Source organism: Rissa tridactyla, chromosome Z (assembly GCF_028500815.1).
Source record: "Rissa tridactyla isolate bRisTri1 chromosome Z, bRisTri1.patW.cur.20221130, whole genome shotgun sequence".
Lineage (NCBI taxonomy): Eukaryota > Metazoa > Chordata > Aves > Charadriiformes > Laridae > Rissa > Rissa tridactyla.
This window is the reverse complement of record NC_071497.1, coordinates 74,503,317-74,518,057: the sequence shown is the minus strand read 5'-3', so window position 1 is coordinate 74,518,057 and position 14,741 is coordinate 74,503,317. Positions and strand designations below refer to the sequence as shown.

The window sequence follows — 14,741 nt, the reverse complement described above, 5'->3', positions numbered from 1 at the left end:
GCAACTGTCAATTGACAGCTCCACACTGTAAACAAGTGTCAAGGAAACAATGCCTTAATGATGCTCTGTCATCTAAAAATACTATAAACAATGTCTGTGTTACTGATGAATAAAAGAGGGCCTTGTTCCTAACGAAGAGGATAGACTATCAGAGAAAAATTCACTCCCCAGCTTTGTAGGGCTTAGTGCATAAACCTAGGGTATTCATTCAAATTCACCGAGCTTTGCTTCCTCCCAGCCCTACTGAGGGGACAAGATGACACTAACCCTGTGAAACAAGGGATCTCGGGACTAACACACAACTGAGAATTAAGACATTAGTGTTTGGAAAAGTTCTTTACAATCTTTCGTGGAAAGGCACTGTGGCATTATTAGAAGTGTGCCCTAAATAGCTTGCCAAGACAAACACAAATATTATTTCCAAATACTAAAGACAAAAACTCCCCTTTACTTCCTCTTGGAAACTTTCCTGTACCTAAGAGATTTCATGTCTGCTCTCTTCCCAAGTGCCACAGTTTGATCCATTTTTGGTGTTCCAGTAGTTAGTTCCAGAGTGTTCCAACTCTGGGGCTTCCTCCTCCAACTGTGACCCAAAATAAACAGTGAGGTCTGCCCCACTCTTGCCATGTTAATGCAGCCTCATGCGTTATTCTACAAGACCCAGAAATGCAAAAGACTTAATCAGACAACCGACTCAGAGAAGAAGTGACACAGCTTACAGCATCATGTTCTCCAACCCGTTAAGGAGATCATGACCTATTTAGCGTGAAAGGGAAACCAGGATATCACAAGGTGTTAAGACAAAAAATTGATTCAGAAATTAAAACTTAGCTCCTCCAGATCTCTGCTAGTTTGTCATCTTTATCCTCTTGTCTGATTCTGCCCAAATCCCCTTATGAACCTAGCCACTTGTTTCCGAATAAATTTCTGAAAATAGAGACTTATTTATGTTTTTAAAAATGAACAATGCTATACTATGACTGTTCCCCCATTCTTAGATCTCAAATCTGTCACGCTGTTATTCCCCTTCCAGGCCATTTGGGAACATATTAACACATAGGAAAATGAAATCTGTAAGACATCAGTATACTTTGTTTTCAAAACAACTAAGGAAATGCTGCAATTCCTAGGTACAATGACATTCTAGCTGAAAAATCAACATGCTGTCAACCTGGAGAAGCACTAATGACAAAAAGCTGTTTCCCGCAATTTGAAAGTGCCATTTTTCTTTTTTAATCATTTGTCAATATGGTTTAGTCAAACTGATGCGCCTCTGAAAACCACATCTCAGCACCATCCCCTGGATTTATGCGCAAGAAATTTGATTTTGAAGAGTGTCACGAATAAAAATTAATAGTAAGAGTTATATCTTTGCTACATAAGTGATGCCCATGTAATGCCAATGGAAGCAGGAATATATTTCAAACTAAAAATGCAAGGGAGATGAAAATCCATTTCTAGACTTTCTATACTTTTAGTGCTGTGTGTGAGTGACCTTCATGACAGAACACAGATCTACACACACATCTTTGTTTTGTTCTTATACAGTGCTATTACCATGGAAATTCAGGGAACATATGAACCAAAGACTTCACGTGGAAGGAATTAATTCCAGAAAGAGGATTAAAACCAGGATTCCCATCCCACAGCATCTTTACGATTTTATTTTGCTCCATTTCAGGCTAACGTAGTTTTTTTGTGTTGGGTTGTTGGGAGTTTTTTTTGGGGGGGAGGAGGGGCAGGGGGGAAGCGCAGTCTCGCAAAAGTTGAAATATTCTTAAGAAATTCACTTGGACATTTCAACCAATTCCCACTAAATATGTCAACAAAGAGGATATTCCAGTAAAACATATTTATTTAATCATATCAGTATTTTCCAGCATTATCAATTTTTTGACCAGCTCCTACCATTAAGGAAGCCAAAAATTAGGAATTTAGGGATCACACACTTTCCTGTCACTCATTACCATGGTAAACTGGTGCTTCATTTACCATCTCAACGAAAAAAGAACAGTGTGTTTATCATTTTATAATGTACCTAAGCTGTCAAGCCAAAACAGCATCAGGAAGGGAACTTCGCTAATATTCCTGTTCCCCATATTTGAAGGCTAAGATATCGTTTCTTATCAGCTCTTGTGTTATGATGCTTGAGCCCATCAGCACTCCCCCAGCTCGCAGCACTGGGCTGAGGAGCTACATTTTTTTGGGACCCATTTGCAAAAGCACACACTTACGAGTGTGGTCCTGACCCAGGCTGTCACAGGTGAGGACCTGTACAGCAGCCACAGCTGCCAAAGTATGTTTTGGGAAGCTGGCACCTTTCAACCAGATACATATATTTCATATAACTCTTTTTATCAAGTAGTTTAGAATTACTGTCCTAAAGTAACAAGCTTACAATTTCTCCTCATGGAATGGGGTTTTAGTAACTCAAATAAATTGCCCTAATTCCATGCTGTTTACCTATTCTCAGTTCTACTTCCCTCCCTCATAACAAAAAACAGAAAAATTCTTTTTAGTGGAGAAAAAAAATACATCCCAGGAAGAAAACAAAAAAAAAAAAAAAAAAAAAGAAAAAAGCAGAAATAGACATGGTGCTGAAGAACAAAAAACTGGGGATCTACAGGATGGAAATAGTTTACCACTAGCTCAAGAAACAGCAGACCAACACAAGCAGTTTAAAGAATGTCAGGTTTTTATCCTGAAAACCAGATTGCTTTTCTCAGTCTGTCAAAACTGTTCATTAATAAATGTTTTCATATGACACTGGATCTTTTGGGAAACTTTCAGGGGGAAGGCAAGCTAAACCACCTTTCCCCAGCTTGCAGCACTCAGGAATTAAGACATTCAGACCAAACTCTTACTGCAACCTCTTCAGATCCCAAGAGTCATCACATCAAAAACACCATGTTTTTTGCCAGAGGTCACTTTCAACCTGATGTAATTTACGATTCTATATTTTCAAAGTTTCAGTTTAGGGCAGGGTGGGCAAACAAAACCACAACAGTATTTTTCTGATACAAGTGTTTGTCAAAAAGAAAGAATCCCCAAGCCTGTATTCTAACAAACATTGTTTCACAACCCGCCAAATTAAAGTAAACCTCAAAAAGTTTGTAATCGAAATGTAAGGATCACATTGAAGGATATTGCCAAGCTGAATTTAAAATGTAATTTGAATATTTTTTTTTTAATCCTTGTTGCTGACTAAATTCTTCAGAAGGCATAAATGAAGACTTAGCACCTCATTTTCAAGTTCTTCTCCTAATGAAAACTAAGGAAGACATTCAAGTAAAGCACAAGACAAACCAACCAAAGGAACTACTTGTATCATACCTCCTTTTCCTTACTGACCCTGTATGACCATGCCATGTTTCAGGGAAGTTTTGATAAGTTGGTCCCCACTGAAAGAATTACTTAGAAAATCCCTGATCTTCATGCCTCTGGGACTGAAGCTTCTGACCTCAAGCAATGATCTGTTTCTCCAGGCAATGTGCCAAAAGTGTTATCAGCACTTGCGTTAAGATTCCAAAGTTTCCCATTTCACCTACATCAGAGCTGTCTTCATGTTAGTTTTCATACATTGCCATGATATTTCTGTAACCCACTGATTTTCCAAATCTTCTGAAAGCCCCATGCTTCTCAATACCAAGGAACTTACTTTGATATTGACAGGCTGGCAGGGAAAGGATGTACTTTACAGACACCTTAGTGCTGAGTTCAAGCTCAAGAGTGAAACGTCAGTCCCCTGCCTGTTGCAGGCTGAGATGTGTTGGCCAAAATGCATCAGTGCACTGCGCTATGCACTTTCAAATACTACAATTTGCCGCTCAAGGATCAAGGCACTAGAGCACATGCATGCCGCACACACTTCACCACCTCTGCCCGCACACTCCACAAACCCTTTGTGTTTTGCCTCTCACAGATTACACGTGCCATTTTACACAGCTCCCTACAGCATCCCCTTCACATGCAGGCAGTTTGTCTCTTCTTCCCCTCCCTGACAAGATATGTACAGCCTTATTGTCTAGAACTAGAAACCTAAGCTATGGTGGTGCTAAAAAATAAAGCACAGCAAAAACAAGGTTTCTACCTCTTTGTCTCAATCTGAACCACAGGCTACTGAGAAGTTTAAGACTTCAAGCTTGAGCCTTAGAAGTGGTCTTTTGAATGAGGGATGCCTAGAAGTGGTTCAGGTTTGAATTTAAGGTTGCATCTGTCCTACCATTTATTTCTGAAGCTGCATTACGGTTCTGAAGCAAATCTCCCAGTTTTCCCAACATACCTTTTGTGGGTTTGATTTGCAGAGAAGTTTTGGTGCGCCTGATCTACTTTCATTTTAGAGAAAAATAAAACAGAAGCTCACATCCAGGTGCATACCAAAGGCACCCCAACTCTTAGTGGGATCAAAGTAGCAACTGGATATTTGGATGGCTTCAAACCATATGAATGACAGAGATGTTCAGTCCAGACCACCAGAAAAAAAAGTCTAGCTAAAAGTAAACCCCAAGGACCCTCAAGTGCTGACCTTCTGATTCTCTCTTCCTTCAATGAGGAGACTCTCTCTTACTTCAAATGAGATCCACAGTATTAAAATATTCTTTAAGAGTGTTTTGACAGGAAGGTATCAGATTGGCTCATCCAGTTTCTTACCAGACTTATTCATACACCAATGCTCTAGCTCAGTCCTAATGACACCAAAATAAGCCCAGAACCCCAGTAAAGGTCACATCACTTACCAGGCCATTGCATGTGCTGATTGCTGCTGTCCCACTCCCGGAACCTGGCTGCCACACTGTGCCAATGAAGTGGCATGGAACTCCTGAGTGAGTTGCAATCTTCGCACTAGTGTGGTTGCCACGTCTCCTTTCTACTATGTAGTTATGGGAAAGAAATCCCACGTGGACAGTCAAGTTAAAAAACAGATCCTTCTCCTCGTGGTTAATTTTGTAATACACTGCATTTTCTTTTTTGCTGAGATCTCTCTTCTTCCTCGTGTTTGAGACGTGATGGTGTAAATTAAAAGAAAGAAAATGCCCGCTTGCATCTACTCTTGCTGGATCAACCACGTGGTATTCTGGCAACGTCTTGATAAATTGCTCTGAGAGGAAGGGGGAAAAAAAAGAAGCAAAACTAGAGTGAGTGCTAGCCTGTTCAGATCTCTCTTGATTTAAAGGGAAACTCAAAAGTGACAGCAATTCACCACACCATACTACTGACACAAAGGCAGGCAGTGTACAGAACACCATGCAAGACAATGCTCATTTGGGCTTTCTACTCTCCCATTATAGCTAAACATTCTCCTTTTCAAATATTTTGTCACTATTCATATAAAGGATTGACTGTAACACATATCCCTTCCCAATCCCACAAAAGCTGGAAACCCTCTCTTGTCCTAGGTCCCCAGCACACGATGCTCTGACCAAGACCATTCTCATACATCCAGAAAGCTGACCACCTGAAGCAGGAGACAGAGCCTCACGAATACAGATGGGTGAAGAGAACACTACTAATTGACTTGACAGGCTGTAGCAATAGCATCTCAGTAGCATCAGCTTTAGCAGATGTTGCAGCAGAGGAGGGAATTTTAAAGAAGGGAATGAAGTAACCATGCCCTTTTGTAAGGGGTTCCGAACAGGGTAAGCTTGGACACATTATCACTTATGCTTATCTAGCAGGGAAGAAAGTGTTACTGGCATTCTTGTTTCCTGCTATCCTGCAGAAAAAACACCACCTGTTCCCAACTTTATTTTTTTCAAATTAGTGTAAAACTCAAAAGCCTCAAGCAAATAACCTAAATCCACGTAAAACACAGTCCCTAAGAACTCATACCTTAAGGACCAGATCTTCTGCTTGCATACTTGACTTCAGCCCAAGAAATCGCAGTCTGAACATATTTCATCGAAAAGAAATTGTGAGGATACATACATGTCATTACAGTTCCTCTTTCCCCAGGGCTGTGCTTCATACCCAAAGTCCCAGCCACTTATACACAAAGTGATTACACCTCATTCATTAATTAAGCTGGTTAAAAAAGCAGTAAGCCTGCTCCAGGTACTTCCTGAGCAATTTACTCTTCCCTAGGACTGGTAAGACAACCCTTCTAGAGACACTTCTTTCTCCAATGCTTGCACCTTCAAAGCCACACAGCATAAATCGTGCCCAGACAGATAGCTGTCTGGATCCGTCCCCTTCGTGAAGGAACACATCTCCTTTGTCCTCATTAGCTGCAGTATGAGACGTGGCTGTTTGCATTTCCTCAGGACATGGACCCCTGAGACACATGCAATGAAACACTCCCAATTCAAAAAAATCCAAAACACACAAAACCCCCACTTCCCAGTACATATACAAAACTGCATGGGAAATGTGGCCTTGTCTCTGTAGCACCTTTATTTCAGAAGCAAGCCTATTCTCATACACAACAGATTTCTTTGAACACAAGCCTTCCCACCAGCCTAAAATGACTTTGTGCCTTTCCAGGACAAGCCACAGCAGTGGGCTTTAAGATCTCCACAGTGGCAGGTCTTGACAACACCAAGACTAACACAAGTTCTAAGACACCTCTTGCCCTTGTCCACATAAACACAGCAGGGACTGAAACACTGAAAACTCAGTCCACACCTTTGTGCCTGCAGTTTACACAGCCTGTAGGTACCATAAAGGGTGTCAGCTGTCTGACGATTCAGCAGCTGAAGTTAAACCGAGGTCCCCCCTTCCTCACACTCCAGAGCGAATTAAAAAAAAAGTGGCAGGGAGAAGGGAGGGGAAACACCTAAAAATATGGCTTACCTGCAGAAGTTAAACTACAAGACTTCTAGGAAGTCCCACATCCCATATTGTGCTAGTAAAGACAGGCTAACAGAGAATGCTGCAAGACCAGACCCCCATTTCTATGGTTTTCAGCACAACTCATGAAATAATCAAATTAAATGCCTGAAGGAAAATTTACTCACTTGCTGTCACTGTGCAATTTGCCTCTGCTTGACGTCTTGAACTTAATTTGTTGTGGCTTAACAGTTAAGCTCCGTGCAAGACCCAAGACTTGCCGTTTTGGACTTCACGTTATTCAAGGAAGTTTTTTATTTCATCACTACAGTAATTAGTGAGCAGAGGTTGAGGCAAATTAGACATCATCATCACTAAATGCGAAAATAACGGCTAAGCATCTGGTAGCAACAGGATTATCAAAGCAGAGAAGTATAACTTTTTCCATCCACTCCCTAAATACTCATTTCTGAATGCTAGTCACTGGAGAGGGGAACTACCCTGCAATAATAATGTACTGTAATGTAACTGCAGAAATTAATTATTAAAAACTTTTCAAAAGACCAGAGGGAATAAGATTACAACACAACAAAGTCAAACAAGATTAGGCTAAAAATATTTCTGCAAGTAATCATTATCAGTTTTTTCTAGACTGTTGGGTAGAGGTTAGCAAAGACAATCCTACCAATACCAGAACAATTTACTGAGCTCCACATTAAGCCTAACATACCACTTGACCCTTCTAGATGAAGAAGGGTCTAAAACAAAGACAGGAGGTACAATTTTGGTGATATTTTTCTGCCCTTCTAGGATAACACTCAACTAGAAGGCAGAGGAAACAACTAGAATAACTTAACATGTGCAACCAGGGCTGCACAAGAATGAGGGTTCTATTCTTCAACACTGACTGCTTCAATTTTCCTAAAGTAATAATTAATTCATGTTAAAACACAACAGGTTCCCATAAAACTTAGTGCCAGCAAACATTAAATGGAGGCAATCTATCCCAGTGCCACTGAGAAGCCTTGTTGCTGGCATGTCACAGCGTCCTCTGTGGCCACCTTAGCATACTCTCCAGTCCAGGGAAGCCCTGCTTGTCAAGTGGCACTGCTCAGCATTTATAGGCCAGGAAAGGGAAGACTTCCTTGGGCAGCTTGTGTAGCTCCAGAGAATGCTCTATCTTTCCACAACTGCAGCTTGAGCACACCAGCCTCCATCGGTACCGCGAGCAAGACCAAAACATCACACTGAGCAGGACACAGTCAAGTCAGTTCTTTGCCTTGCAACCACAGTGTTTGCAGAGGCCCTTCTGGCAACATGGGAGAAGCCACTTTCAGGCCCTTCATGCTTGTTTAACCAGTTTAAGTTACTGGAGAAACCTTCCCTGCAGACCCTCCAAATTGTGCATCACCCAAAACATCTGATAATATTCAAAGCCACTGCTGTCTGTTCTGCTCCTCTGTGGACTCAAACTAGCCACACATGGCAGAGAACTGCCTATATTAAGAATGGCTGTACACAAAGTGAACAAATTAGGATAAAATCATATACAATCTGTCACACACGACAGGAAATACATAATTTCTTTTAGACAGATAACCCGTTTTCTGACAAAATTCCCTTAAGATGTGACACTTCATCATTTGCCATTGTTTCATCTCCATCTTTGTAGTTCATCTACATCTGCCCTTCAGACCCTCTGGCTTCTTTTCAAAGGACTCCTTGGGATAGAAAATAGCATTGCTCATCTCTGGAGGAAGCATCTTCCCGAGCCAAAGAAAGGCTCTATACCCAGAAAACACACCAAGCTGCGAAGCCCCACGGCAGAGAGCAGGCCTTCAACATTCAGCAAGGGCATCCTTAACTGTTCGATCTACCACACTCATTGTGGATGCAGAGAGAGCACAACACTTAGCATCATTTCAGCTATGTGAGACACAAATTTTAGTCCTTTGCACTTAGCACTGCATTCAATCTTATTTGCAAAAAATCAGCCAAATTTTGAACTGTCCCTTTAAACAAAGCTATTTGCAAACTCTCAGGAAAGCCTAGTTTTTCATGCCTAGAAAGTAAAATTAATTCTACACTCATTTTCAGATGCCTGACAATTAAACACCTACTACATGCTTACACAGCCGTCCCTGTTGTGTCCCATGTAGTCACTGAAACGCAATGACTGTGTGCATTCACTTTAAATGAATCCAGCAGGAACTAACTTCAGGGTAATTGTCCACTTTTTAGACAACTTACTGAACCACTTTTCCTTTCCACGATCTCTGAGGGCACAGAAGATCTTCTCCTCTGTGTTCGAGCTCTCCCACTGACAGCACTACAGCTGTTGATTGCATCAGGAACGTTTTCAGGAAGGAAAATTTCCTCCTACGCTTTCGGGTCTTCTACCACCAGGCAGAGTCTTCCAGCTAATTATAATTTTTGTTTCGTGAGAGCTGCTTTTCTTACTCTCCTTACAGCAGGCAACTGGATAAAATTACGGAGTTACACTCCACCAGGGTGGCGTACAGCCAGCTGGGGCAACAAAGTTAATCCACCTGGGGGAGCAGCCTCAAGAGACTCATCCTGCAGAGGAAGACTCGCTCTTAATTTACTGCCCTTAACGAATATGGACAATTCACCGTGGGGTTTATATCCTGGTAACGCCAATCTTTACGAATGTAGTCTGTGCTGATGCAGTACAGAAGCAATCATTTGTTTAACAGAAAAAGTAACCAGGACAGTACACTTCTTCAGCTCAGTGGTAGCAAACGATGCCATAACTTTGGGAGATGCCTCTTAAGGAGGAAGATGAGCAAAAAGCGGGGTTTAGCAATACCTTCCTCTACTCAGTGCAACTCGGGAAGCAGCAGGGAGGTCACAGCCAGACCCCTGCGGCCCCACGGACAAACTTTAAAGCCCGGCGGGAGCGGCCAGTCCCGGGGGGCTGCGCCGCCGGCTCCAAACCCCGCCGGAGCCCGGGCAGTAACGCCAACACGCAACACGGGGCCGGCACCCCGCGGCTCGCCGCCTCTCCGGCCTGGGCACCGCCGGGGAGCCGCGACTCGACCGGCCGGCAGCGCACCCGCGGCGGGGAGACCCCGCTGCCCGTCACGCCGTGCCCGGGGAGCTCCCCGCACCCCACTCACCTTGCCTCTCGTCGGGGAAGAGGAGCGAGCCGCCGGCCGGCGGGGCCCTGCCCAGGCAAAGCGCTTGGGCGTGAAGGACGAGGAGCCAGAAGGAGAGGTGTGCCGCCCGGCTCCGCGGGACACATGGCATGGTGCGGGGCGGGGAGCTGGCAGCGGGGGGCCGCGACCCCCGACGCCTAGCCGGGCCGCGGCATGGCCGGGCGACTGGGCAGCGGCCGAGCGGCCTCCCGGCGCCGCTCCGTGGAAGGGCTGCGCGAGGCCGTCCCGGTGTCTGGTTTCTGCCGGCGGAGGAGGGAGGGCTGTGGGGAGGGAGCCGCTCCCGGGAGCCCCCCGCCGCGGAGCCGCCGGGGTTAACGCGGCGGAGCAAACCGGGCCGGGGCCAGCGGCGAGGGGAGGGGAGGAGAGGCCGCCAGCGGGGGCTGCCGCCCCCCCACCCCGCCCTCCTCGGCGGCAAACGTGGGGCGGGAGCCCCGGCAGCCTTCGGGGAGGGCCGTCCCGCACAAGGCACTCTCCCGTGCCCGGCCCCGCGCCGAGCAGCCGAGGGAAGGAGCTCGCAGCGGCTTCGCAGCCCCGCACCCGCCCAGGCAGAGGCGCGGTGTGGGGGTGCGTGTGACCCTACCTCGGCTTGTGGCGAAACTGCTCGAAGCACGCGGGTGTTCAGCGCGTTTTCCGCCATTTCCCGACGCAGCGGCGAGGGACGGCGGGGTCCGCGCCCCGCCTGAGGCGCTCGGAGGGCAGGCGGGAGCCCATGGCTCCTCAGGGCCCGGCCGCGGCCTTTGGGCCCCGCGCGCCCGTAGCCCGGCTCCGCTGTGACCATTCCTGTCTTTTACCAGGGTGCTGACGCGTTGGGGCTACATCTGAGCGTCCTCCCTTCATAGGGAAAGTCTCCAGTCGCCTTGGCGCCTCAGTTTTTAGGTGTGTGCCATGTGCTGCCCGCCAAGGATCCCCTCAGGCGGTCTCTGCCCAGGCTCCCGCCTGGCCACCGCACCATGGCCGGTCCTTGAGACCTGTGCTGTGCTCCTTGACCACTTAGATAGCCCTCCGCTTAAAACTGACTGTAACATGTGTTTTTTGGATAGTTTCAGGGCGATCTGTCCTTAATTACACCCGTTCCTCCACTCAAACTTTCCCAAAGGCGAATGGCTGTCGCAATTCCGCTGCCTTAAACTGTGAGAACTGTGAACCTCGAACACCAGAGAACAAAAACACAACAAAGAGTTAAAACTCCAAGGATTTGTAAATCAGATACAAATGTGGCTTCTCCCAGGCTTGAGACATAACTCTGGAAATGGAACATATTTATAAAAGAGTGATATTTGATTTATGAGTCATAATGTGCTCTCTTCTAGCTAATGGAATGACACAGACTATGCAACAGATGAATTTATGTAATATTTGATATCCAGCAACACTTGCCAAGAGGAGGTTTGTTCATTGCAAGGTATTGATTTTAATATAGCCATCTGGATGTTCTGCATATGGGTAACATTATCTCATCTGTTACGGCAACAAGTTCCCTGGTATGCTTGCCATGAGGACTCTTTAAATAGTCTAGTTGCACAGTAGCCACGGGACTGTTTTGTGACATTGAATTTTGTAGCCTGCTTAGGTGTTTATCAGTGCTTCCCTGAAATTAGTTTAAAGCTGTTAACACTTGACAATTATTGCATAGAACAAGCTACACAGTTTGACGTGAATATTTTGAAATAATTAAATTGGAGAATAAGGAAGTACCTCCAGTAAATGGGATAAAAAGGAAAAGGACTGTAAAATGAGCAAAACAGGCTAGGACTCTTGGAAAGAAGGGGTGAAAGTTCAAGGGATGGGCATATGTTTACAAAGTACTGGTTTAACACGCTTCTTGAAGGCAATCGGAAAAACAGCCCTTCTGTGAGAGGCATTTAACTGTTTGCTTCAGTCATCTTTTGGGGTAGGTGTTCATTGTGTCTGATGTGAGGCAACTGGTATTTTGTGCAAGAATTCCATCTTGGTTTCTTCCTCAGCAGGAAAAGTTAATTCTCATTGCCTGTAGTTCTCTCCAAGCATGAGATGTTTTTCCTTCTGCCTGTTCCTGAGACTACAGAGTTTCTCATTCTGAACTAACTCCTTCAACCTGTTATTCCTGCCTGTTTTCTTCCATGTTATCCCTTCTCCAGACAGCATCACATAAGAGAAAGAAAAAAGTCAGGAAATGATGAAGAAATAAAAGCTTTAGGAATTCGAGGGTTTGTGGGAATGTGGGTGTTTTGTTTTGTTTTGATTTTTTTTTCCAAATGACCAAAAATTGTAGATGCAAAACTTGTACAGAATGGAGAAAGAGAACTGTGGGAATCTGATCCAAAACATCTATAATTCCCTGGGCTTTGTGCCAGCATGCACATACACAGAAGAAATGATTCACTGGGTGTAGTGTCAGAAAATACCCTGGGGGACAGTAAGATTCCTGCCTAAGGGATGCTGTGGCTGTAGCTGACTCAGTCACATACGCTTAAAATGTGAAGCAAAGGCACACGTAGAAAGCACTTTCCTGCTGTGAGGACATACTGAGGCCAGCTATTTAAGTGAATAGAATTTATGGCACTCTGTCTTCCCAGTACAGACCTGATTTAGGAGAGCATTTGTGGTCTACTAAAATAAGATGCCTATATATTAAGCTATTTGGTCACTCATAAAGAATTGTAAAAATGTAATGATAAGGAGCTAATTAGTGGTTTCCTGTTCCGAAAGAGACATAACCTGAGGTTTTGGAGACTTTCATGAATTAAGGGTTTGGGTTTTTTTTATAACACAACCTCAATTATAAAAAGAAAATGAATACAATACCACATCAGTTGTGTTCTTGTGACTGCAAAGGTATTGCAGTTCAGTAAATGCACGTCAACACAGAAAAGCCTGTACAGTTACGGAAAGGAAGTCAGAAAAAGGCAAGGTATGTGATCAAGAGACACAGTTAAGCCTGGACTGACAATCCAGGCACAATCGATATCTGGATTCTTTTAAATTTAAATAGACTTCCAGGATAGCAGCAAAAGAAATGTGTGTATAGGAATTTATAGGCATGTGTAAATGTCTACAGAGAGATAGAAAAGCAGAGATTATAAGCAGTGAGGAACTGCAACATAAATTACATGATTTGTTGTTGAGGAGTTGCTACAAAATGAAGCCCGGCTGAAGACAGGAAATTTTCCTTTACTAGAAATGAGATTCTCCTGCCCAAAGTTTAAAGATCTAAAAGGCATTTAATATATGCTTGGTTGTCTGGTCCTCCAGTCAGTAGGGAGAGAAGATACCTCCGGAGGATAGCACATCCCTTTCTGTCACATACAAGGTGAAACGCTGTCCAGACCTCACTATTAACTACACAGGCAGCTTAACAATTTGCCTGGACTAGAAATGTTAAGAGGAATCACACGTGGTGTGGTGGGCTGTGTTAAAGGTCCTGAGTATTATCAGAGAGATGAACTGAAAGAGAATGACTCTAAATCCCAAAGACTCTATGGCGTTTGCTGGTTAATTCTTGATTATCCGTTCATTTTATTTTCTGAGACAGATTCAGATGGAATTTGGGAGTACTTTTTTTTTTTTACATTACTCCCTCTTTCTCATTTAGAGATGCAGCCTCTTAACACAGCTAACTATTAGTAATTGAATCGGAGACACTGTTGGATTTCTCAACTTTCATTTCAATTAAGTCTTTAAAGATTGTTGGAATTTCATAAGTTACTCATGCAAAAAAATATTTGCTGACATTCCACTTATGGTATGTCTGTGGGCAGATTCAAGAAACAGAATTAAGCAATCTCTAGTCAGTGATTTGGGATGCTCACATTCAGATTCCTGATAAGTGTTCAAACATGGATTGTTATTTGTAATTGGTGAACTAATTCACAAAATTATAATTTTGTGCTTGGACTATGTGAATTTAAAAGCTTATTTGGTCTTACTATCCATATTAAAAGTTTTAAAGCATGTTTCTGGAGCAATAGGTCACTTTGAAATTAACTTTTTATGAAAATTAGTGCCAGGAAAATATGTTCTCAGTGATTTACCTAGAAAACAAGTGAGAGAATGTGAACGTGATTAAAGTAATTTTTTTTAAATTAAACTTTATATCTGTATTCAAATAATACTTTCTGGAGAATATGTCTGTGGTCCATGAAGCATACCAATGATGGTATGATCATTATGGTATCTAAGTGAGTGTGTTGGCTGTGTTATCTCACTGGGATTTTTGTAATGAAGACCTGTATACATTTCCTTCTCTACTTTTAAGAAAAGAATTGCCATGAAAATCTTCCCATGGTGGATACACACCAAGTCACACCAAACCTTCACTGTCAGGATGGAGAAAGTACAGTTGTAAAATCCAGTTCAAAATGTAACTGTTAACAGTTATTGTCTGAGTTTAGTCAAAAGCATGACATTTTAGCCCTGAGCTCATAAAAAGCCAAAGGGAGACCGTATGGGTTCTAGAAATTAGAACTGAGAAAAAAAAAGAAATATGAAATGTCCCTTTTTTCCTATTTCGCTTTCCTTCTCCTGCTCCAAAATTTTGATTTAATAAAAAGAAAATGCCATAAAAAGAATTATTCATAAAACAGAACTCTATGGCAAGAATGCAACATTAAAGAATAATATAAAGCCCATTTACATAACATATATTAATAACTCTTTTTAATGAAATCTGTTCAAGAGCTTTACTATTACTACTCAATGCTTCAGTATGTGAAATAGAAAAAGATAACAAAATCTTTGGCTGCTACAAAAATGCCCCAAGAAATAGTCCTATGTTTCTGTATTTAAAATAGCAATACATTCAATATTACAAAAATCTGC

The 14,741-nt window shown here is 43.1% G+C and overlaps 1 protein-coding gene across 2 annotated transcripts in view; it reads right to left on the bottom strand.

Annotated features, from left to right (window-relative positions):
* Positions 1-10,357, bottom strand: part of ADAMTS12 (ADAM metallopeptidase with thrombospondin type 1 motif 12) — a 168,228-nt gene extending 157,871 nt beyond the window's left edge. Inside the window, exons 1-2 of one of the 2 annotated variants that reach the window (XM_054185127.1) lie at positions 9,906-10,357; positions 4,737-5,098 (exon numbers count right to left, since the gene is read on the bottom strand). In XM_054185127.1, the coding sequence (XP_054041102.1) occupies positions 4,737-5,098; positions 9,906-10,035 (492 nt within the window). In that variant the 5' untranslated portion in view covers positions 10,036-10,357. The remainder of the gene's footprint in view (positions 1-4,736; positions 5,099-9,905) is intronic. The other variant, XM_054185126.1, reaches the window with a different exon arrangement.
* Between the last annotated feature and the right edge of the window lie 4,384 nt (positions 10,358-14,741).